We start from the raw sequence: 26973 nt of genomic DNA on the forward strand, positions 1-26973 counted from the left end.
CCAGCTGCCAGTGGAGGTTTTAACAGATCAAACAAGATCAAAATTACAACACAAAAATGTGAGTATTTGATTTCATTATATTTAGTTTCATTACAGTTTATTATGATTAAGAGACGTTAAGTCCATTCGGACTCCTGACCATCATGTGGATATGTGGAGTTTATCTAGAACATCGGGTCTTCTGTTTGGGTCTTCAGGCTTCTTAATGGCTTAAAGTTTGAATGATGATAAAATGTGCAAATGTAAGTTTTTGCCGTTTGGTGTTTTGTGAGTTCTCGTCACAGGTCACCACCCTGTTAGAACTGACAGCACTTTGTTTTTGAGCTTGATTGTCGTGGTTTGATGATAAAATGTCTCACACGCATAAAATAAAATGCTTTTACCACCCAAGTTCCACAAGTTATCGAGAGTCGTGTTTATGGACCTGTACGTTTAAAGGCTTTACCATCGTTGGTAGCAGCTCAGAAGAGTGTGTGGAGTTAGATGTTGGTGTGTAGAGATGGTTAAGGCAGGAAATACAGAAGAATGAAAATCAGGGGCCGGGTACCTTAGCAACGACCCTGGGTGTGTGGACGGGGTGACCAGGAACAATACAGCGTTTTCTGTTATGGAATATTCCAGAAGTTATTAACTATCATATAATATCATATAATTTATGATGATGCTCCCACTTCTGAATTCCACTGTGGGTTTGGAGTTCTTGTTAATCCTGTACACATATACAGCATCTAAATATTACTGTATTTTATCTTAAAAAGTGGTTCATGCTCGTTTTAACCACCACAGTAAATACAGTCAATACAGTAAACACAGTCAATACAGTAAACACAACTATGGCTTTAGTTGGGTTTACTGTATTGACTGTGTTTACTGTATTGACCACAACAGCATCAACCATGATTACGTTTTCATTTTATAATCTATATGAAGCTACACAGTATAAAGAGCTCAATGATATTTTGGTCAACCACTACAGCACCAAAAAAGTCAGTTACTTAGTTTTATATCTAATCTACACTATATCTAATCTACACTATATCTAATCTACACTATATCTAATCTGTACTATATCATACATAGTTTGTATCATTTTACACACAGATCTAGTGTTTATATAATCTGATTTACTCTTTTTACAGACTACTATGTTTTAAGTTATTCAATGATAATAAACCAAACTTTTGATGTTACCCTCTCCAACACTACAAGTGAAATGTACAAAAAATATGAAGGAACAATCGAGAAAAGTGTAAGTGTAACATCCATCATCATCATCAACATCATCATCATCATTATTATTATTATTTTTATTATTATTATATATTTTTATTATTATTATTATTATTATTATTATTATTATATTATTATTATTATTATTTCTATCATTATTATCATTATTATTATTTAATTTCTATTAAATTTATTATCATTATTATTATTTTTATTATTATTATTAATTCTATCATTATTATTTTCATTATTATTTTCATTATTATCTTATCATTATTATTATTTAATTATTATTATTTTTTTATTTTTTATCATTATTATTATTATTATTATAAGCAGCAATAGTAAAAAAAAATTTATACTTTTGATTACAGAACTAAAACAAAACTCTTTGAATGTAACTGAAATATTTATGTACTTATTTTTATAGATCCATAACAGTTACTCAGCTGTACCAGGATACTTGGGCTCTACAACAGTGACAGGTTTTAGGTAAAAATCATTTATTACATCATTTCATGTTAAATATTTATGATTTATCCGTGAGCTGGTGTGGTGTGATGGTTAAAGCGGTTAAAGCCATTATACACAAAACACTTTGATCGATGGACAGACGATCAGTGTCAACTGATATCAGCAACGGCCCGTTCCATGTGAAGGGATTCGTGATCATGCAAACGAGCCATTTTACACAAGATTCAACAATGTCCCGTCTCACATACAGCCATCATCGACCTCTACCCCCCCCCCCCCCCACCCCCGCAACACACACACACACACGTTTAACTCTATAGACTCTAAGCTGACAAATTCCTCAGTGCCTTTATCCACCATTTCATATATATACATATACGTATTAAATATATACATATACAGTATATATACTGTATGGTTGTGCAATATGTGTAGAGTTGCTGCTGTAACGAAACAATTTCCCTCTGGATTAATAAAGTTCTATCTATCTGTCTCTGTCTGTCTGTCTATAACATGATGTGTGTGTATGTGTGTGTGTGTGTGTGTGTGTGTGTGTGTGTGTTTAACAGGTCCGGCAGTGTGATTGTAGACTACAATATTACAGCATCAAGTGATAAACTTAATTTGACCTCAGCAAACTCAGATGTTGTTAAAAATCTCACTGCAGACGGATTTGATGTGTTCAGTGATTCATTCATACAGAGAGGTAGGTTCAGTTCAAATGATTCATTTAATGATCACTGTTGTATAAATAAGATATAAATCTGCTTTATATATAAATCAAGATATAAATACATCAAACTATTTGTGGTGTGAATTGGTTTTACAGTCCAGTGGACTAACTCGCTGCTCCTTTACACCACAAATGGTTTGATTTATTAAATGACAGGTGTGTAAATGTTGTGCATGTTTCTGGATTTCAGTGTATGGTGGACTGTATAAGTCAGAGTTTAATGATGTCCACATTTATCCTGGAGAAAATCTCACCCTGAAGTGTAACAACTCAACAAATAAAATCATACTCTGGATTTGCAATGATGAAATATTGGTTATAAATGAAACCTACAACATCAACAACGTTACTTCTACTCACAGTGGTAAGTTATTAATATTCTAGTTCTGTCATGTTAACTAACTTTATTTAAATTTATTTACTGATTTAATAATGAACTATCTGCTGTTCAGGATTAGTTTGTATATACAGAACCAGTCAAATGTTTGGACAAACCTTCTCATTTATTGTTTTTTCTTACTTATTTGGCGACTGGTTGGCGCTAGATTTGCCGGCTCGGGAGCGACTCGCCGTTCTCTTGGCGATCGAATCTCGGCTCTCAATTGCTGTGTGTGAACTAATCAATAACTCGATCCGAGCGACCGAGATTAGATATTCAGCTTGTTAGATATCTGGATCTGAGTCTCACAACTGGCAATGAGTGCTATGTCGAACAGCCAATGAGAACGCACGACACGGTGTAAAAGGAAACGCACAATAATATACAGTGGTGCTTGAAAGTTTGTGAACCCTTTAGAATTTTCTATATTTCTGCATAAATATGACCTAAAACATCATCAGATTTTTACACAAGTCCTAAAAGTAGATAAAGAGAACCCAGTTAAACAAATGAGACAAAAATATTATACTTGGTCATTTATTTATTGAGGAAAATGATCCAATATTACATATTTGTGAGTGGCAAAAGTATGTGAACCTCTAGGATTAGCAAATAATTTGAAGGTGAAATTAGAGTCAGGTGTTTTCAATCAATGGAATGACAATCAGGTGTGAGTGGGCACCTGGTTTTATTTAAAGAACAGGGATCTATCAAAGTCTGCTCTTCACAACACGTTTGTGGTAGTGTATCATGGCACGAACAAAGGAGATTTCTGAGGACCTCAGTAAAAGAGTTGTTGATGCTCATCAGGCTGGAAAAGGTTATAAAACCATCTCTAAAGAGTTTGGACTCCACCAATCCACAGTCAGACAGATTGTGTACAAATGGAGGAAATTCAGGACCATTGTTACCCTCCCCAGGAGTAGTCGACCAAAGATCGCTCCAAGAGCAAGGCATGTAATAGTCGGCGAGGTCACAAAGGAGGTAACTTCTAAGCAACTGAAGGCCTCTCTCAAATGGACTAATGTTAATGTTCATAAGTCCACCATCAGGAGAACACTGAACAACAATGGTGTGCATGGCAGGGTTGCAATGAGAAAGCCACTGCTCTCCAAAAAGAACATTGCTGCTCGTCTGCAGTTTGCTACAGATCACGTGGACAAGCCAGAAGGCTATTGGAAGAATGTTTTGTGGACGGATGAGACCAAAATAGAACTTTTTGGTTTAAATGAAAAGCGTTATGTTTGGAGAAAGGAAAACGCTGCATTCCAGCATAAGAACCTTATCCAATCTGTGAAACATGGTGGTGGTAGTATCATGGTTTGGGCCTGTTTTGCTGCATCCGGGCCAGGACGGCTTGCCATCATTGATGGAACAATGAATTCTGAATTATATCAGAGAATTCTTAAGGAAAATGTCAGGACATCTGTCCATGAACTGAATCTGAAGAGAAGGTGGGTCATGCAGCAAGACAACGACCCTAAGCACACAAGTCGTTCTACAAAGAATACTTAAAGAAGAATAAAGTTCTTGTTTTGGAATGGCCAAGTCAAAGTCCTGACCTTAATCCAGTGGAAATGTTGTGGAAGGACCTAAAGCGAGCAGTTAAGGTGAGGAAACCCACCAACATCCCAGAGTTGAAGCTGTTCTGTACGGAGGAATGGGCTCAAATTCCTCCAAGCCGGTGTGCAGGACTGATCAACAGTTACCGGAAACATTTAGTTGCAGTTATTGCTTCAAAAGGGGGTCACACCAGATACTGAAAGCAAAGGTTCACATACTTTTGCCACTCACAAATATGTAATATTGGATCATTTTCCTCAATAAATAAATGACCAAGTACAACATTTTTGTCTCATTTGTTTAACTGGGTTCTCTTTATCTACTTTTAGGACTTGAAAATCTGATGATGTTTTAGGTCATATTTATGCAGAATTATAGCAAATTCTAAAGGGTTCACAAACTTTCACAAACTACAAAATATAATACCCACACTGCATTGCAAAAAAATATTTATTAACCTCCAACTCACTATAGAACAATCCATGCTGCTCGTGTTGCCAAATCCACTCAGATTCATTTGTTTTTCTCTTTGATTTTACGCTGCACATCAGCACACAAATTCTGATCGCTCGCTACTTGTTGACGTGCATTTTTGGACGTGGTGTCATTAAACCCCTCGTCACTTCTCACACTTGTTTTTGTGACTAAACGTAGTTTGGGAGAGCAGAGAAGCTTGCCTGTGATTCCAGTTGGTGATAGATGGTTTAGTGTGAAACCCCCTATCACCGATCAGTCGTGTAGTGTGAAATACACACTGAGTTAAAAGACTCCCGATTACAAGAGATCCAGTCGTGTAGTATGAACTTGACATAAGAATCACCAAGAGGACATCTGTCATAAAGTAGTAGCCTTCACACTGTAGGTGACTCTGTGCCCAGTGAAGCTAGTTTATATTAATCTCATGTTTATAAGCTCTTGTGCCCTGAAGCCTGATTTGTTGTGCCACCTGATGTTTTTTTTAGGTGAATATTCCTGCTTAACATATGAGAACTCGATGCTCTATGTGGTCTGGCAGAGAATTACAGTCCGGCCATATCCTGAAATCCAAGTGAGCAATGAGAAGGTGATTTCCTGTGATGTTACGACCGTCTCTCTGCAATGCTGCGTTCAGGACGGTTATACAGTGGAATGGAGCAACTCGGGTTGTACCAACAATTCAGCAGGTCATTACACACAACCTTTTTCATTCAGTGTGATAAATTAGCAGTACATTATTAAAAACATGCTTTCTACAGTTACCAGTTAAAGCTTTATATGACCAAAAGTATTTGGACACCTCGAGAAGAAACTCCATTTGCCTAAACAAAGCTCTGACATCAAACCCAATTAACACCTTTGGGATGAACTGAAGTGTCGATTATGAGCTGGAGTTTCTTGTTTAACATCAGTGCTCGACTTTACAAAAGTAAAAAAGCACAAACAGTAAGAGCTACAAAGTGAGGCGGAAAAGACAACTCCATAATAATGGGTTAGAAATGAAGCTCATGCTCAGGTGTCCACTTACTTTTGACCAAATAGTGCAGAAGGATTTATGGAGCAGTTTTATCAGCAGTTTCAATTAAAAGTTTATTGGTTAGAAGCTGTTACAGATCAGCTAAACGTAACAAAGTAAAATAAATTTTTTACAGCACAAGGCTGCATTTCATGTGAATATCAGATGAACGAAACGAGGTGCCAAGGTGCCACACCAGATCCAGCTGAAGTCTCGTGCCAACTCAATCCAGCTGCCAGTGGAGGTTTTAACAGATCAAACAAGATCAAAATTACCACACAGACAGGTGAGTATTTTATTTCATTATATTTAGTTTCATTACAGTTTATTATGATTAAGAGATGTTAAGTCCATTCGGACTCCTGAGCATCATGTGGATATGTGGAGTTTATCTAGAACATCGGGTCTTCTGTTTGGGTCTTCAGGCTTCTTAATGGCTTAAAGTTTGAATGATGATAAAATGTGCAAATGTACGTTTTTGCCGTTTGGTGTTTTGTGTGTTCTCGTCACAGGTCACCACCCTGTTAGAACTGACAGCACTTTGTTTTTGAGCTTGATTGTAGTGGTTTGATGATAAAATGTCTTACACACATGAAATAAAATGCTTTTACCACCCAAGTTCCACAAGTTATCGAGAGTCCCGTTAATGGACCTGTACGTTTAAAGGCTTTACCATCGTTGGTAGCAGCTCAGAAGAGTGTGTGGAGTTAGATGTTGGTGTGTAGAGATGGTTAAGGCAGGAAATACAGAAGAATGAAAATCAGGGGCCAGATACCTTAGCAACGACCCTGGGTGTGTGGACGGGGTGACCAGGAACAATACAGCGTGTTCTGTTATGGAATATTCCAGAAGTTATTAACTATCATATAATATCATATAATTTATCATGATGCTCCCACTTCTGAATTCCACTGTGGGTTTGGAGTTCTTGTTAATCCTGTACACATATACAGCATCTAAATATTACTATATTTTATCATAAAAAGTGGTTCATGCTCGTTTTTACTACCCCAACAGTTTCGACATCCACAAGTGAACCCACCACAACTGAATCCACCACATCACCCACAACTGAATCCACCACAGCATCCACAACTGAACCCACCACACCACCCACAAGTGAATCCACCACAGCATCCACAACTGAATCCACCACAGCATCCACAACTGAATCCACCACATCATCCACAACTGAATCCACCACACCCCCCACAACTGAATCCACCACAGTATCCACAACTGAACCCACCACACCACCCACAAGTGAATCCACCACAGCATCCACAACTGAATCCACCACAGCATCCACAACTGAATCCACCACATCATCCAAAACTGAATCCACCACATCACCCACAACTGAATCCACCACAGCATCCACAACTGAATCCACCACATCACCCACAACTGAATCCACCACAGCATCCACAACTGAATCCACCACAGCATCCACAAATGAATCCACCACATCATCCAAAACTGAATCCACCACATCACCCACAACTGAATCCACCACAGCATCCACAACTGAATCCACCACAGCATCCACAAATGAATCCACCACATCATCCAAAACTGAATCCACCACACCACCCACAACTGAATCCACCACACCACCCACAACTGAATCCACCACAGCATCCACAACTGAATCCACCACATCACCCACAACTGAATCCACCACATCACCCACAACTGAATCCACCACATCACCCACAACTGAATCCACCACAGCATCCACAACTGAATCCACCACAGCATCCACAACTGAATCCACCACAACACCCACAACTGAATCCACCACATCACCCACAACTGAATCCACCACAGCATCCACAACTGAATCCACCACATCACCCACAACTGAATCCACCACAGCATCCACAACTGAATCCACCACATCACCCACAACTGAATCCACCACAGCATCCACAACTGAATCCACCACAGCATCCACAAATGAATCCACCACACCACCCACAACTGAATCCACCACAGCATCCACAAATGAATCCACCACAGCATCCACAACTGAATCCACCACATCATCCAAAACTGAATCCACCACATCACCCACAACTGAATCCACCACAGCATCCACAACTGAACCCACCACACCACCCACAAGTGAATCCACCACAGCATCCACAACTGAATCCACCACACCACCCACAACTGAATCCACCACAGCATCCACAACTGAACCCACCACACCACCCACAAGTGAATCCACCACAACACCCACAACTGAACCCACCACAGCATCCACAACTGAACCCACCACATCACCCACAACTGAATCCACCACAGCATCCACAACTGAACCCACCACATCACCCACAACTGAATCCACCACAGCATCCACAACTGAATCCACCACACCACCCACAACTGAACCCACCACACCACCCACAAGTGAATCCACCACAACACCCACAACTGAACCCACCACAGCATCCACAACTGAACCCACCACATCACCCACAACTGAATCCACCACATCACCCACAACTGAATCCACCACATCATCCACAACTGAATCCACCACATCACCCACAACTGAATCCACCACAGCATCCACAACTGAATCCACCACACCACCCACAAGTGAATCCACCACAGCATCCACAACTGAATCCACCACACCACCCACAACTGAATCCACCACACCACCCACAACTGAATCCACCACATCATCCAAAACTGAATCCACCACATCATCCACAACTGAATCCACCACATCACCCACAACTGAATCCACCACATCACCCACAACTGAATCCACCACATCATCCACAACTGAATCCACCACATCACCCACAACTGAATCCACCACAGCATCCACAACTGAATCCACCACACCACCCACAACTGAATCCACCACATCATCCACAACTGAATCCACCACACCACCCACAACTGAATCCACCACATCACCCACAAGTGAATCCACCACATCATCCACAACTGAATCCACCACAGCATCCACAACTGAATCCACCACACCACCCACAACTGAATCCACCACAGCATCCACAACTGAATCCACCACATCATCCACAACTGAATCCACCACATCACCCACAACTGAATCCACCACATCATCCACAACTGAATCCACCACATCACCCACAACTGAATCCACCACATCATCCACAACTGAATCCACCACATCATCCACAACTGAATCCACCACATCACCCACAACTAAATCCACCACATCACCCACAACTGAATCCACCACATCACCCACAACTGAATCCACCACATCACCCACAACTGAATCCACCACATCACCCACAACTGAATCCACCATATCATCCACAACTGAATCCACCACATCACCCACAACTGAATCCACCACATCACCCACAACTGAATCCACCACATCACCCACAACTGAATCCACCACATCACCCACAACTGAATCGACCACATCATCCACAACTGAATCCACCACAGCATCCACAACTGAATCCACCACATCATCCACAACTGAATCCACCACATCACCCACAACTGAATCTACCTCAGCATCCACAACTGAATCCACCACATCACCCACAACTGAATCCACCACACCACCCACAACTGAATCGACCACATCATCCACAACTGAATCCACCACAGCATCCACAACTGAATCCACCACATCATCCACAACTGAATCCACCACATCATCCACAACTGAATCCACCACATCACCCACAACTGAATCCTCCACATCACCCACAACTGAATCCACCACAGCATCCACAACTGAATCCACCACATCATCCACAACTGAATCCACCACATCACCCACAACTGAATCTACCTCAGCATCCACAACTGAATCCACCACACCACCCACAACTGAATCCACCACATCACCCACAACTGAATCTACCACATCATCCACAACTGAATCCACCACAGCATCCACAACTGAATCCACCACATCACCCACAACTGAATCCACCACAGCATCCACAACTGAATCCACCATATCATCCACAACTGAATCCACCACACCACCCACAACTGAATCCACCACATCACCCACAACTGAATCCACCACATCACCCACAACTGAATCCACCACATCACCCACAACTGAATCCACCACATCACCCACAACTGAATCCACCATATCATCCACAACTGAATCCACCACATCACCCACAACTGAATCCACCACATCACCCACAACTGAATCCACCATATCATCCACAACTGAATCCACCACATCACCCACAACTGAATCCACCACATCACCCACAACTGAATCCACCACATCACCCACAACTGAATCCACCATATCATCCACAACTGAATCCACCACATCACCCACAACTGAATCCACCACATCACCCACAACTGAATCCACCATATCATCCACAACTGAATCCACCACAGCATCCACAACTGAATCCACCACTGAATCCACCACATCATCCACAACTGAATCCACCACATCACCCACAACTGAATCCACCACATCATCCACAACTGAATCCACCACATCATCCACAACTGAATCCACCACATCACCCACAACTGAATCCACCGCATCACCCACAGCATCCACAACTGAATCCACCACACCACCCACAACTGAATCCACCACACCACCCACAACTGAATCCACCACAACACCCACAACTGAATCCACCACACCACCCACAACTGAATCCACCACATCATCCACAACTGAATCCACCACAACACCCACAACTGAATCCACCACATCACCCACAACTGAATCCTCCACATCACCCACAACTGAATCCACCACATCACCCACAACTGAATCCACCACAACATCCACAACTGAATCCACCACAACACCCACAACTGAATCCACCACATCACCCACAACTGAATCCACCACATCACCCACAACTGAATCCACCACATCATCCACCACTGAATCCACCACACCATCCACCTCTGAATCCACCACACCACCCACAACTGAATCCACCACAACACCCACAACTGAATCCACCACACCACCCACAACTGAATCCACCACACCATCCACAACTGAATCCACCACATCACCCACAACTGAATCCACCACAGCATCCACAACTGAATCCACCACATCACCCACAACTGAATCCACCACATCATCCACAACTGAATCCACCACATCACCCACAACTGAATCCACCACACCACCCACAACTGAATCCACCACATCACCCACAACTGAATCCACCACATCACCCACAACTGAATCCACCACATCACCCACAACTGAATCCACCACATCACCCACAACTGAATCCACCACATCATCCACAACTGAATCCACCACATCACCCACAACTGAATCCACCACATCACCCACAACTGAATCCACCACATCACCCACAACTGAATCCACCACATCATCCACAACTGAATCCACCACAACACCCACAACTGAATCCACCACATCACCCACAACTGAATCCACCACATCACCCACAACTGAATCCACCACATCACCCACAACTGAATCCACCACATCACCCACAACTGAATCCACCACATCATCCACCACTGAATCCACCACACCATCCACCACTGAATCCACCACACCATCCACCTCTGAATCCACCACACCACCCACAACTGAATCCACCACAACACCCACAACTGAATCCACCACACCACCCACAACTGAATCCACCACACCACCCACAACTGAATCCACCACAACACCCACAACTGAATCCACCACAACACCCACAACTGAATCCACCACATCACCCACAACTGAATCCACCACAGCATCCACAACTGAATCCACCACATCACCCACAACTGAATCCACCACATCACCCACAACTGAATCCACCACAGCATCCACAACTGAATCCACCACAGCATCCACAACTGAATCCACCACATCACCCACAACTGAATCCACCACACCACCCACAACTGAATCCACCACAACACCCACAACTGAATCCACCACAACACCCACAACTGAATCCACCACAGCATCCACAACTGAATCCACCACATCACCCACAACTGAATCCACCACAACACCCACCTCTGAATCCACCACACCACCCACAACTGAATCCACCACAACACCCACAACTGAATCCACCACACCACCCACAACTGAATCCACCACACCACCCACAACTGAATCCACCACAACACCCACAACTGAATCCACCACAACACCCACAACTGAATCCACCACAACACCCACCTCTGAATCCACCACACCACCCACAACTGAATCCACCACAACACCCACAACTGAATCCACCACACCACCCACAACTGAATCCACCACACCACCCACAACTGAATCCACCACAACACCCACAACTGAATCCACCACAACACCCACAACTGAATCCACCACAACACCCACAACTGAATCCACCACAGCATCCACAACTGAATCCACCACATCACCCACAACTGAATCCACCACAACACCCACCTCTGAATCCACCACACCACCCACAACTGAATCCACCACAACACCCACAACTGAATCCACCACACCACCCACAACTGAATCCACCACACCACCCACAACTGAATCCACCACAACACCCACAACTGAATCCACCACAACACCCACAACTGAATCCACCACAACACCCACCTCTGAATCCACCACACCACCCACAACTGAATCCACCACAACACCCACAACTGAATCCACCACACCACCCACAACTGAATCCACCACACCACCCACAACTGAATCCACCACAACACCCACAACTGAATCCACCACAACACCCACAACTGAATCCACCACATCACCCACAACTGAATCCACCACATCACCCACAACTGAATCCACCACATCATCCACAACTGAATCCACCACATCATCCACAACTGAATCCACCACATCACCCACAACTGAATCCACCACACCACCCACAACTGAATCCACCACACCACCCACAACTGAATCCACCACATCACCCACAACTGTATCCACCACATCATCCACAACTGAATCCACCACATCACCCACAACTGTATCCACCACATCATCCACAACTGAATCCACCACAACACCCACAACTGAATCCACCACATCACCCACAACTGAATCCACCACATCACCCACAACTGTATCCACCACATCATCCACAACTGAATCCACCACAACACCCACAACTGAATCCACCACATCACCCACAACTGAATCCACCACAACACCCACAACTGAATCCACCACATCATCCACAACTGAATCCACCACAACACCCACAACTGAATCCACCACATCATCCACAACTGAATCCACCACATCACCCACAACTGAATCCACCACATCATCCACAACTGAATCCACCACATCATCCACAACTGAATCCACCACAACACCCACAACTGAATCCACCACATCACCCACAACTGAATCCACCACATCATCCACAACTGAATCCACCACATCACCCACAACTGAATCCACCACATCATCCACAACTGAATCCACCACAGCATCCACAACTGAATCCACCACAGCATCCACAACTGAATCCACCACAACTGAATCCACCACATCACCCACAACTGAATCCACCACATCACCCACAACTGAATCCACCACATCATCCACAACTGAATCGACCACACCACCCACAACTGAATCCACCACAGCATCCACAACTGAATCCACCACAACTGAATCCACCACATCATCCACAACTGAATCCACCACATCACCCACAACTGTATCCACCACAACACCCACAACTGAATCCACCACAACACCCACAACTGAATCCACCACAACACCCACAACAGCTACGACAACATCAATCACAAGTAAGCTTTTAAAACCTTTTTACTTTTTAAAATGTATCTCTCCATTATTAAATGATCATGATTACGTTTTCATTTTATAATCTATATGAAGCTACACAGTATAAAAAGCTCAATGATATTTTGGTCAACCACTACAGCACCAAAAAAGTCAATAACTTAGTTTTATATCTAATCTACACTATATATATATAATCTACACTATATCTAATCTACACTATATATATATATATAATCTACACTATATCTAATCTACACTATATCTAATCTATATTATATATATATATATATATATATATATATATATATATATATATATATATACAGGTCCTTCTCAAAAAATTAGCATATTGTGATAAAGTTCATTATTTTCCATAATGTAATGATAAAAATTAAACTTTCATATATTTTAGATTCATTGCACACCAACTGAAATATTTCAGGTCTTTTATTGTTTTAATACTGATGATTTTGGCATACAGCTCATGAAAACCCAAACTTCCTATCTCAAAAAATTAGCATATCATGAAAAGGTTCTCTAAACGAGCTATTAACCTAATCATCTGAATCAACGAATTAACTCTAAACACCTGCAAAAGATTCTTGAGGCTTTTAAAAACTCCCAGCCTGGTTCATTACTCAAAACTGCAATCATGGGTAAGACTGCCGACCTGACTGCTGTCCAGAAGGCCATCATTGACACCCTCAAGCAAGAGGGTAAGACACAGAAAGAAATTTCTGAACGAATAGGCTGTTCCCAGAGTGCTGTATCAAGGCACCTCAGTGGGAAGTCTGTGGGAAGGAAAAAGTGTGGCAGAAAACGCTGCACAACGAGAAGAGGTGACCGGACCCTGAGGAAGATTGTGGAGAAGGGCCGATTCCAGACCTTGGGGGACCTGCGGAAGCAGTGGACTGAGTCTGGAGTAGAAACATCCAGAGCCACCGTGCACAGGCGTGTGCAGGAAATGGGCTACAGGTGCCGCATTCCCCAGGTCAAGCCACTTTTGAACCAGAAACAGCGGCAGAAGCGCCTGACCTGGGCTACAGAGAAGCAGCACTGGACTGTTGCTCAGTGGTCCAAAGTACTGTTTTCGGATGAAAGCAAATTTTGCATGTCATTCGGAAATCAAGGTGCCAGAGTCTGGAGGAAGACTGAGGAGAAGGAAATGCCAAAATGCCTGAAGTCCAGTGTCAAGTACCCACAGTCAGTGATGGTCTGGGGTGCCATGTCAGCTGCTGGTGTTGGTCCACTGTGTTTTATCAAGGGCAGGGTCAATGCAGCTAGCTATCAGGAGATTTTGGAGCACTTCATGCTTCCATCTGCTGAAAAGCTTTATGGAGATGAAGATTTCATTTTTCAGCACGACCTGGCACCTGCTCACAGTGCCAAAACCACTGGTGAATGGTTTACTGACCATGGTATTACTGTGCTCAATTGGCCTGCCAACTCTCCTGACCTGAACCCCATAGACAATCTGTGGGATATTGTGAAGAGAAAGTTGAGAGACACAAGACCCAACACTCTGGATGAGCTTAAGGCCGCTATCGAAGCATCCTGGGCCTCCATAACACCTCAGCAGTGCCACAGGCTGATTGCCTCCATGCCACGCCGCATTGAAGCAGTCATTTCTGCAAAAGGATTCCCGACCAAGTATTGAGTGCATAACTGAACATAATTATTTGAAGGTTGACTTTTTTTGTATTAAAAACACTTTTCTTTTATTGGTCGGATGAAATATGCTAATTTTTTGAGATAGAAATTTTGGGTTTTCATGAGCTGTATGCCAAAATCATCAGTATTAAAACAATAAAAGACCTGAAATATTTCAGTTGGTGTGCAATGAATCTAAAATATATGAAAGTTTAATTTTTATCATTACATTATGGAAAATAATGAACTTTATCACAATATGCTAATTTTTTGAGAAGGACCTGTATATATATATATATATATATATATATATATATAAAATCTACACTATATCATACATAGTTTTTATCATTTTACATATTTGATCCAGTGTTTATATAATCTGCTTTATTCTTTTTACAGACAAACATGTTTTAAGTTATTCAATAAAAATAAACCAGGTTTTTGATGTTACCCTCTCCAACACTACAAGTGAAATGTACAAAAAATATAAAGACAAAATCGAGAAAAGTGTAAGTGTTACGTACATCATCATCATAATCATTATCATTATTATTACTATTTTTATTATTTGTATTATTATTATTATAAGCAGCATTAGTAATACAATTTAATACTTTTGATTAAAGAAATAAATAAAACAAAACTCTGTGAATGTAACTGAAATATTTATGTACTTATTTTTATAGATCCATAACAGTTACTCAGCTGTACCAGGATACTTGGGCTCTACAACAGTGACAGGTTTTAGGTAAAAATCATTTATTACATCATTTCATGTTAAATATTTATTATTTATCTGTGAGCTGGTGTGGTGTGATGGTTAAAGCCACGCTGCTCATAACAGTTGTGCACAGGGACGAATGAGACACAACATACACAAGACATCACTTCAATCAATGTACAATGCCTTCATCCACCTTCTACGTATAACATGACGTGTGTGTGTGTGTGTGTGTGTGTGTGTGTGTGTGTGTGTGTGTGTGTGTGTGTGTGTGTGTGTGTGTGTTAACAGGCCCGGCAGTGTGATTGTAGACTACAGTATTACAGCATCAAGTGATAAACTTAATTTAACTAAAGCAAATGTGGAACTTGCTAGTAATCTCACTACAGGCAATTTGAATGTAAGCAGTGATTCAATCGCTTGGAGTGGTAAGTTCAGTTCAATGATTATTTTGATGATGATGATTATTACTTTTATTGTTATTATTGTTGTATCACAAGTCACATCTAAACATCATATTACACACACACACACACACACACACACACACACACATGTACACAAGTATTTTGAACTGCTTTTACTCTCCAGTTTGGTTTTACAGTCCAGTGGACTAACTCGCTGCTCCTTTACACCACAAATGGTTTGATTTATTAAATGACAGGTGTGTAAATGTTGTGCATGTTTCTGGATTTCAGTGTATGGTGGACTGTATAAGTCAGAGTTTAATGATGTCCACATTTATCCTGGAGAAAATCTCACCCTGAAGTGTAACAACTCAACAAATAAAATCATAACCTGGACTCTAAATGGGCAAAAGATATTGAGTATAAATGAAACCTACAACATCAACACTGTTACTTCTACACACAGTGGTAAGTTATTAATATTCTAGTTCTGTCATGTTAACTAACAAAAATAACTAATCAACATTAATTATTCATCACGTCACATCTGAACCTCATATTATATACACTGATCAGGCATAACATTAAAACTGCCTCCTTGTTTCTACACTCACTGTCCTTGTTATCAGCTCCACTTACCATATAGAAGCACTTTGTAGTTCTACAATTACTGACTGTAGTCCATCTGTTTCTCTACATGCTTTGTTAGCTCCTTTCACCCTGTTCTTTATTGGTCAGGACCCCCACAGGACCACCACAGAGCAGGTATTATTTAGGTGGTGGATGATTCTCAGCACTGCAGTGACACTGACATGGTGGTGGTGTGTTAGTGTGTGTTGTGCTGGTATGAGTGGATCAGACACAGCAGCGCTGCTGGAGTTTTTAAACACCTCACTGTCACTGCTGGACTGAGAATTGTCCACCAACCAAAAATATCCAGCCAACAGCGCCCCGTGGGCAGCGTCCTGTGACCACTGATGAAGGTCTAGAAGATGAGCGACTCAAACAGCAGCAATAGATGAGCGATCGTCTCTGACTTTACATCTACAAGGTGGACCGACTAGGTAGGAGTGTCTAATAGAGTGGACAGTGAGTGGACAGTGAGTGTCTGATCTACTCATACCAGCACAACACACACTAACACACCACCACCATGTCAGTGTCACTGCAGTGCTGAGAATCATCCACCACCTAAATAATACCTGCTCTGTGGTGGTCCTGTGGGGGTCCTAACCATTGAAGAACAGCATGAAAGGGGGTAACAAAGCATGTAGAGAAACAGATGGACTACAGTCAGTAATTGTAGAACTACAAAGTGCTTCTATATGGTAAGTGGAGCCGATAAAATGGACAGTGAGTGTAGAAACAAGGAGGTGGTTTTAATGTTTTATATACTGTATATGCACACACATATATACTTTTGACTACTTTGTAGTCTTTTATAAAATAAGAACTATATACTGTATAAGAAAATGATCCGGAGAGGAGGTCTGTCATAAATTAGTAGCTTTTGGACTGTAGGTGACTCTGTGCCCAGTGAAGCAGGTTTTATATTAATCTCATTATAAGCTCCTGGGCCCTGAAGCCTGAATGTTTGTTGTTGATCATACAGATGAAGTGTAAATACGAAAAATCTTTAAAAAGTTTCCTCACTTTTATATTGTGGTTATAAGCGGTGAGGGTGCAGTAGGAGGAGGAGTAATCGCTCAAGACTGAGAGACTGAGAGACACTTATAGATTTAGCTCCATCTAATTTCCACCTTTTTTGGATGCTGAAAGAAGCTTTAAGGGGAAGAAGATTTTCATGTGATGATGATGTGAAAGCCTCGGTTTCTTCTTTCTGCAGCATGAACGTAACCTGAGAATTAAACTTTATACTTGTTTTAATGTTTATTTTAGGTGAATATTCCTGCTTAACATATGAGAACTCGATGCCCTATGTGGTCTGGCAGAGAATTACAGTCCGGCCATATCCTGAAATCCAAGTGAGCAATGAGAAGGTGATTTCCTGTGATGTTACGACCGTCTCTCTGCAATGCTGCGTTCAGGACGGTTATACAGTGGAATGGAGCAACTCGGGTTGTACCAACAATTCAGCAGGTCATACACACAACCTTTTTCATTCAATGTGATAAATTAGCAGTACATTATTAAAAACATGCTTTCTACAGTTACAGTTAAAGCTTTATATGGCCAAAAGTATTTGGACACCCAATAAAGTATCTCCATTTGCCTAAACAAGCACCAACTTCAACCAGTTAACACCTTTGGAATGAACTGAAATGTTGATTGGAGTCGGGGTTTCTTGCCCAACACCAGCACCTGACCTTACAAATGCTGTTATGACAAAAGAAGCACAAACCCCCCCCAGACACATTTCAACATCCTGTAGAAGAAAAATCCTTTTCTAAAACAGTGGAGGCTTTAAGAGCTACAAAGTGAGGCGGAGGAGACAACTCCATTATAATGGGTTTGAAATGAAGCTCATGGTCAGGTGTCCACTTACTTTCGACCAAATATTGTACAAGGATTTGTGGATTAATCCAATCTGTTAATTTAAATGAAAACTTTAATGATTAAAAATACATAAATTGTTGTTAAGCTAAATAAATAAATGATGGTGGTTTATTGTATTGACAGCACAAGGCTGCATTTCATGTGAATATAAGATGAACAAACAGAGGTGCCAAGGTGCCACACCAGATCCAGTTGAAGTCTCGTGCCAACTCAATCCAGCTGTCAGTGGAGGTTTTAACAAATCAAACAAGATCAAAATTACAACACAAAATAGTGAGTTTTTTGTATTTAATTTAATTTTATTATGATTAAGTGACGTCAGTTTAATTCTGACTCCTCGTATAGTGGTTTTCCAGAACATCCGGCCTTCTGTTTGAGTTCGCAGCCTGTATTTCTTCAAGGAAGAGCAGCTCCATTTTTGTAAAGTTTGTTACATTGTGTTTTAGAGAGTGTTGACTGTTCTGATGGTACATTTGGAGTTGGATCTCTGGGAACCAACCGCACTGCTGACTGTGGTGTCGGCCTGGTCGGCTATCAAACAGCTGAGTGTAAATCAACAGGAAAATGGGAGGTGATAGAAGACAACTGTGTCCTGCAAGTCATTCAAAATCTGAAAACTGAATCTCAGGTAATCTCATTTTATAGCGATTATTCTTTTATCTTTTATCAAACCTTACAGAAAATAATTGTATAAATGATTTACCTAATTGTGTGTTTAATTGTGTAAATTACAATGACTTTGACTTTTATTTGATGTCAGACAGGATGAACCTGAGATATTTCATATTTTATCTGCTCAACTTTATTTCATTTATTAATAAAAATCCATTCCTGCATTTTAGGCCTGCAACACATTTCAATAAAAGTTGGGACAGTAAAGCATTTACCACTTTGTAATGTCGTTGTTCCTTTTCACCACTTAAAAGAGGTTTTGGCTCAGAGGAGACCAAGTGATTTGGTGTTGCAGCTTTTATTTTGTCTCGTTCTTCCTGCAAACACGTCTTAAGATGGGGGGGCTCGATATCCTGAGGATGTAAAATCCTCCTCACGTTCTCTATTGGGGACAGATCAGGACTGCAGGCAGGCCAGTCAAGTACCCGTACCCTCTTCTTCCATAGCCACGCCTTTGTAATGTGTGCAGCAGGTGGATTTGTGTTGCCTTGTTGAAGAATGCTGGACGTCCCTGGAAATGACGACGTGTTGAAGGCAGCACATGTTGCTCTAAGATCTCAACATACTTTTCTGTATTAATGCTGCATCACAGGGTGTAAATGACCTTTATCAAGGGTACTGACACGCCCCCATACCATGACAGACCCTGGCACTGACACCCCCCATACCATGACAGACCCTGGCACTGACACCCCCCCATACCATGACAGACCCTGGTACTGACACCCCCCATACCATGACAGACCCTGGTACTGACCCACATCTTTTTTGCACAGTAAAGTTTTAAGTATGATTTGTGCAGTAACTCTGTATTGTAGGGCTTGATAAAGGTTTGATAAACTAATCCCTCACCCATGTGGTTATATCAGCTAGTGTTGAGTGATGTTTATTAATAAATGAAATGAAGTTGAGCAGATAAAAAGTGAAATATCTCAGGTTCATCGTGTCTGACTTCTAATAAAAGTTAAAGTCAATGTAAGGAGCTTTTTTTATCTGCATTTTGGGGTTGTAATTTATACCTGTTTTTTTCCTCTGAAGAATTTAGTGGCTACTGACCTCCCTACATTTGTGGTGAACCTTAGTGAAGTTACTCAGAAAAATTCTTCTGTGATCCAAAACTCACAAGCGACCATATTAACCATCGTCGACATTCTTAAGCAAATTGCCAGCGTCTCTCAAACCATCTTAGTTAATGAAGCCACCATGCTGGTAAGTTTACTCAAGTTCAATCTGCTTCTGGTTTTATAGAACTATGTTCATTATATAATGGTGTAAAATGAGAATCAGACCTGTTTCAGTTGCTTTAGATATTGTAATTGAAAATATTTCATTGATTTAGGGAACAAAGTTATCCAACACCTGTATCACAACACAATATAACATTTACATTTACGACATTTAGCAAACGCCTTTATCCAAAGTGACTTACATTACAGTTACAGTATACAGTCTGAGCAATTGAGGGCAACAGCAGCAACCTAGCAGTGGTGGGGCTTGAGCCAGTAACCCTCTGACTACTAGTCCAGTACCTTAACCACTAGGCTACAGCTTGCCCCAGCAAATACTTCAACTAACTGCAACTAAACCCTAAATTGTGCAATTTGCATCACGCATCCTCTCTGCCGATCTCTGCCCTGACCGAGGAGATCGAAGCTAACCCACATCCGCTCCGACATACAGTATAAGTCGCATGCATCTTGCCACCCACACATTGACGAGTGTGGCGCCACCTAGCGTTGCGTGCGGAGAGACACACCCTAAGAGCACTTCTTCCTCATCTCTGTGTAGACCCACTTCTAACCTTAGTCCCGTCCATCTGAACAACAGGCCAATCGTTGTCCATATAGCCGCTCAGCCCCAGTCGGTGAGGCAGAGCTGGATTCGATACGAGGTACTCGAGATCCAGCTCCGGTTTTTACCGCTGCGCCACCTGAACGGCAACTAAACACTTTTTAATTCAACATCAGTCTTTGTTATTTCTGTGGAAGAAGGGAATTTTGGATCCACTTTAGAACTTTATAGTTTCTCTAAGACCAGGACAATAAAAAAAAATAAAATAAAATGTTTTGATTCATTTAATGATGAGTTGCACTCAGGGTTTATTTTTGTACTTCTTTCCACCTTCCCATGTCTCTTTCATACTGAGCTAAAGCTAGCACTTCCTGCATCTTGATGGATGTTTTTCTTCCTGAAATCTGCCATGACTTCCTGAATGAGATGCTGCTAAGAATCATAAAAATAGAATCATAAAAATAGGTTTGGATCTTTTTTGGATCCAGTTTTTTGGGAAATGCTACCAACTTCAGGATAACAGGGCTGGCTAAAACAAGCCTAGATGTATTTTATTATGATATACTGTAATTCTGTGTGATAAATATGCATTAATGGGGGCAGTTACTTTATCACACCACAGTACAGTGATAAATGGTAACGGCTCACTTGCTAAATAAGATTGCTAACGTGCTCTGAAATTTCTATTTTAGGATTTTCTAAACACAGTGGATGTTCTTGGATCAGCAGAGAAGCAATGGGTGGAAATAAACAAGAACAGCACAACCAAACACACCAGTTCTGATCTTCTGAAGTCTCTTGAGGATTTTGCAAGCAGACTCTCAGATGTGACCTTTACCACTTCAACAACCTCTACCTATATAGCAAGAAAAACCACCAATAAATCCATTTCTGAGAAATTTGGTACAAATTTAACTACCCACATAAATATACCAGACATCAAGGAAAATACTTCCATCACCATTATAGTCTTATCAGCTTTTGGTAATATCTTACCTGTTAGAAACCAGACCTGCACAGACTGTAGTCTCAATGGCACCAGGATTAATGGAGATGTTGTTGTGGTCCAAACTCAGCCAAAAATTAATAACATCTCTCTTAAATACACTGTCAAAAATACGACGCTGGGAAACCCTCAGTGTGTCTTCTGGAACTTTAGTTTTTGGAATAACTCTGGAGGATGGGACTCGACTGGATGTAAATTAATACAGGATCAGAACGGATCAGTTACATGTGAGTGCGATCACACGACCTCTTTTTCAATCCTGATGTCGCCGTTAACTTTAATTGCGCCTTATTTGGACAAAATCACTTACATCGGCGTCGGTATTTCAATGGCCTGCTTGGTTTTGTGCCTCATCATTGAAATCCTCATCTGGAAATCAGTAAGAAGAAACGAAACATCATACATGCGCCACGTCTCCATCGTTAACATGGCCGTCTCCCTGCTGATCGCAGATATATGCTTCATCATCGGAGCAGCCATTGTTAAAAACGGAGAGAAGACACCAGTACCCTCCTGCACCGCTGTAACCTTCTTCATGCACTTCTTCTATCTCGCTCTGTTCTTCTGGATGTTGTTGTTAGCGCTCCTGCTCCTGTACCGCACCATCATGGTCTTCAACCGACTTTCCAAATCTGCGATGATGGCTACAGCGTTCAGTGTTGGGTACGGAGCGCCGTTACTCATCGCCGTCATTACTGTGGCATCTACAGCTGGAGGTGGAGGATACGTCACGGCAGCTAATGCTTGCTGGCTGAACTGGGATAAAAGCAAAGCTCTCCTGGGGTTTGTGCTTCCTGCTCTGACTATCGTAGCTATAAACCTCCTGGTGATGGTCGTGGTTCTGTATAAGATCCTGAGGAGAGGATTAAACGCCAGCGTTCAGCGAGATGAGAAACACGCCCTGCTGGTCATCGCTAAATGTGTAGGAATCTTAACACCTCTCTTTGGTCTGACGTGGGGATTCGGTATCGGGACCATGGTGTCGCCGGTGTTTGGACTCCATGTGGTGTTCGCATTGCTCAATTCACTACAGGTACTAATTTTATACACATTTATTCTCTCTGTAATTGGAATTGCTCACATCTTATTGCTACCGCATTATTAAACATTGTAAATATAAATATAAATCTATGAAAAATGATTTTCTCTTTACAGGGTTTCTTCATTCTAGTATTTGGACTGTTGCTGGACAGTAAGGTGTGTGTTCATTATATCGTGTAATCTGGGGATTTCAGTGATTCTGCATCTGTTCCTGTTCTGTGACTGAGTGATTGGAATGTGCACTATTAATAAACATACAGCACCATATGTTGCATACACCAGTCAGGCATAACATTATGACCACCTTTTTAATATTGTGTTGGTCCTGACCCATCGACACTCCACTAGACCCCTGAAGGTGTGCTGTGGTATCTGGCACCAAGATCCTTTAACCCATGAATCACCTCTTTAGCTAAATCAACTATTTAACCATATTTAATAGACAGGTTTAGTTTCATTAGCCACACCCAGGCAGGGTCTTGTTGATGGCAATAATAAACTACAAACAAATATAAAAGAACACAAATCTGTGAGTTGTAAAACAAACATCTTCTAGTTATTCAGTTACAAATAAAGAACATCTGCAGAACTCATTGAGACTCGGATGCCGCTGTGGTTTTATTGTTGCTCACGACTGTGTTTAAACTGTTTCTGCTTGTTTTGCTGTGGCAGGTTAGAGAAGCCTTGGCAGGAAAGTTGGCGCTGAGGAATCTCAGCTCTCTGCCCACCAGGGTAAAAATCCTTCATCTACTACTGTGTTTTATTTTATTTACCTTTTATGATGTTGTTACTGACACTGTTCGTATATTACAGAGCACAGGTCAAGGACCATCATCCTCGAGTGGACTTCATTTATTTCAGAGGCTACGACAGTGAAGTAAAGAATTCTGATTTTTTAAATATGTTTAAGCACATCACTGGGTTTTGTAGGTGGGCCTTCAGTGTTTTTATTGACCACATACATAAATAAGACAATTTTAGCTTTTCTATGTTAGAGTAACAATTACTGAGCATTTTTGCTAAGCATCATTTTACTGGCAGCAACTTTAGCCAGTCAAGTCTACTTTCTTTATACTATACTTCCACCAACACAGCTAACTGATCCACTGCTATCTGCTCAGTTGGGCTAAAATTATTAGTATACTTTTGACATATGGATCTTGGACATATTACCATTACATTACTACCATTTTGTACTTCACAATTGTAAGGATCATATATTGTATTTGTAACATATATATATACAGTCGAATCCGGTTAATTGGACCACCGGTTAATCGGACCAGCCGCTTATTCGGACCGAATCCTAAAGTACCGAAACAAATCTATTATGTACGTGTAATGTTATTCGCTTATTTGGACCAAAATTCCGTTTAATCGGACCAAAGAACGTGAGAGCGAATAAGAAAAAGAAGCCACAAGTCGCCACTTAGAGCGGATGCAAAGCGGGTCAGCGAGATATGGGAGGATTCCTGGGCTCCCCGGGAGAATTTATGCTTTTATCATGGATCAGGAAATCCCAAAAGTTGTGTTGACGAGAGCAAAACCAGCGGGAGGTGAACACGCCCACCACTTTCTTTCCCACAACGAAGCACCCAGTACCAGCAGCGTGGTTATTGGATCCATCACATCTCCGCTTTTCGGCGAAATGAAGTCAAGCGTAAACAAGAGTGTCCGGCGTGTGAGTATATCGCACAATAAAGGTTTAATAAACATTTAATATGTTACATAAATTATAGCACGTCCCGTCTTGTAACATAGGGCATGTTCGTGTAATCGGACCAGCCGGTTAATAGGACCAAAACGATCGCGTCCCGATGTGACTGTACGTATATGTACAAAGTGAGACTGGAAATTCTGTTAAATCCGTCAGGGCAAAAAAGAAAATAAAAGATGTTCAAACACCAACCTAGTTAGTCTATTATAACAAGTAATTTGAAGTCCATGCTACAAAGTTAAATTATATTACAGAGCTACTTACATCACCTAATTTCCAAAGTTTATGTTTGTACATTTTTGATCTATCAATTTTTTGGACATTTGTAAAAGAGCTGAAAATCAAGAACGATGTGTTTTAACTGTTAAACATTTAAACATTGCTGGTCTTTGTAAGTATCACTGTCATTAAAGTTTAGTTGTTGTTGTTTTGCAGATGTGTACAATTCATCAGAGGGACGAATGTTGTCTTCATCATTTTCATCTTTATCTTCAAGCAACTCGGATACAGTTTTTAACTAATTCTAATATAAGATTTTACTGATTTGATTTAACTTAGTAAAAGATAAATTTTGTAAAATGCAGTAAAAAAAATCTCTTAAATCTTTATTTAACTGATAAAAGTAGAAATGAAAAATTTCCAATGTTTTCACTGACCAAGTTAATTGTAGTTTGTAAATAGAAACACGTTTAGAATTTAAATTGTGTAACACTCCAAAAAAAGTTTTCACAGCCTTTCTGGTAATGAACCGTGGACTTATTTGACCACAGAACACGTTTTACTGTATTTTAATGGTTTATCTGAGATAAGCTTGTGTAGCTGGAATATATTTATTATTTTAATACATACACGTTTTATATTATTATGGCAAAGCAAATATTAATCATGAGATATTTGTGATGTGAACTTTTATTACTAAACCTTTATGTTGGTGTTTTACGGAATGCCACAGCATCATTTTTGTTGTTAAAAGTTGAATAGTTTGAGATAATTATTATGATTATTGTATAAATCTTTGGTTTGTGGTGTAGCTGGGGTTGTTATGATCGTTATATCTAGATTTACCTCCTGCAACCCTCATCATCATAAAGGTTCTCCACCTAAAATGTATTAATAAGTGTATAAAAGTCATGTATCTTGTTTGTAAATTATAATGATTGAGACACAGATCGTGTTTTAAGCACCGTGTGAAGATTTTATATCGACCGTGTGTGAACATTTGACCATGTTTAGCTCGGTCGGTTAGCTCTCGGCTAACAGTATGAAGTGAGAGAGCTGTGTTGTCTGGGTAAGCTTACTGTGGTAAATGCTCTTTCTCTTCATTATAATCATGCTTTATGTGATTGTAATTTAGGTTTAAATGAAATATTTCGAGATCTGTCGGATTGTAAAATGTGTATTATAATGATTTATGATCACAGATGAATTGAAAGTGGTTTTGATGTGGCTGTATTTGTTTATGTTACTTGAGCGTTTATGTTACTCTATTGGACTAGATGTGAATAGATTTGTACTTCATCTAAATCGCAGTTTCAGGTTCTCCAAAATGACCTTAAACAAAGGAAAGAATCCGACCAGATTTCAGTCATGAATGAAACTATGTGAATGTGTTTTATATGCTTTGTAAAATTGTATAAAAGAATAGTGGACGTGTGTATGAGGAGTGAGGGAGAGCTGTGTAGTGTGCAGGAGTTTACTGTGTCCATGCTGCTTCATTCAGAAAGAAACCAGCAGATCTACATGTGTGAATGTGCTGGTGCCTCCTGTCTTCAGAGAACTCGGTAT

General features: G+C 40.9%; 1 protein-coding gene across 1 annotated transcript; it reads left to right on the forward strand.

Moving 5' to 3' along the window:
- Nucleotides 1-12710: 12710 nt before the first annotated feature.
- LOC134332856 (adhesion G-protein coupled receptor F1-like) lies at nucleotides 12711-24347 on the forward strand (the record flags this gene model as incomplete). Its single annotated transcript, XM_063014689.1, has 10 exons — nucleotides 12711-13310; nucleotides 18291-18297; nucleotides 18344-18544; nucleotides 19091-19234; nucleotides 19408-19589; nucleotides 20672-20842; nucleotides 22117-23463; nucleotides 23586-23627; nucleotides 24144-24203; nucleotides 24285-24347. Coding segments are annotated over 10 exons (2817 nt in total), but the record flags the coding sequence as incomplete, so codon positions are not given.
- Nucleotides 24348-26973: the final 2626 nt, after the last annotated feature.

This window comes from Trichomycterus rosablanca, chromosome 18, assembly GCF_030014385.1.
Source record: "Trichomycterus rosablanca isolate fTriRos1 chromosome 18, fTriRos1.hap1, whole genome shotgun sequence".
In the NCBI taxonomy this organism is placed as follows: domain Eukaryota; kingdom Metazoa; phylum Chordata; class Actinopteri; order Siluriformes; family Trichomycteridae; genus Trichomycterus; species Trichomycterus rosablanca.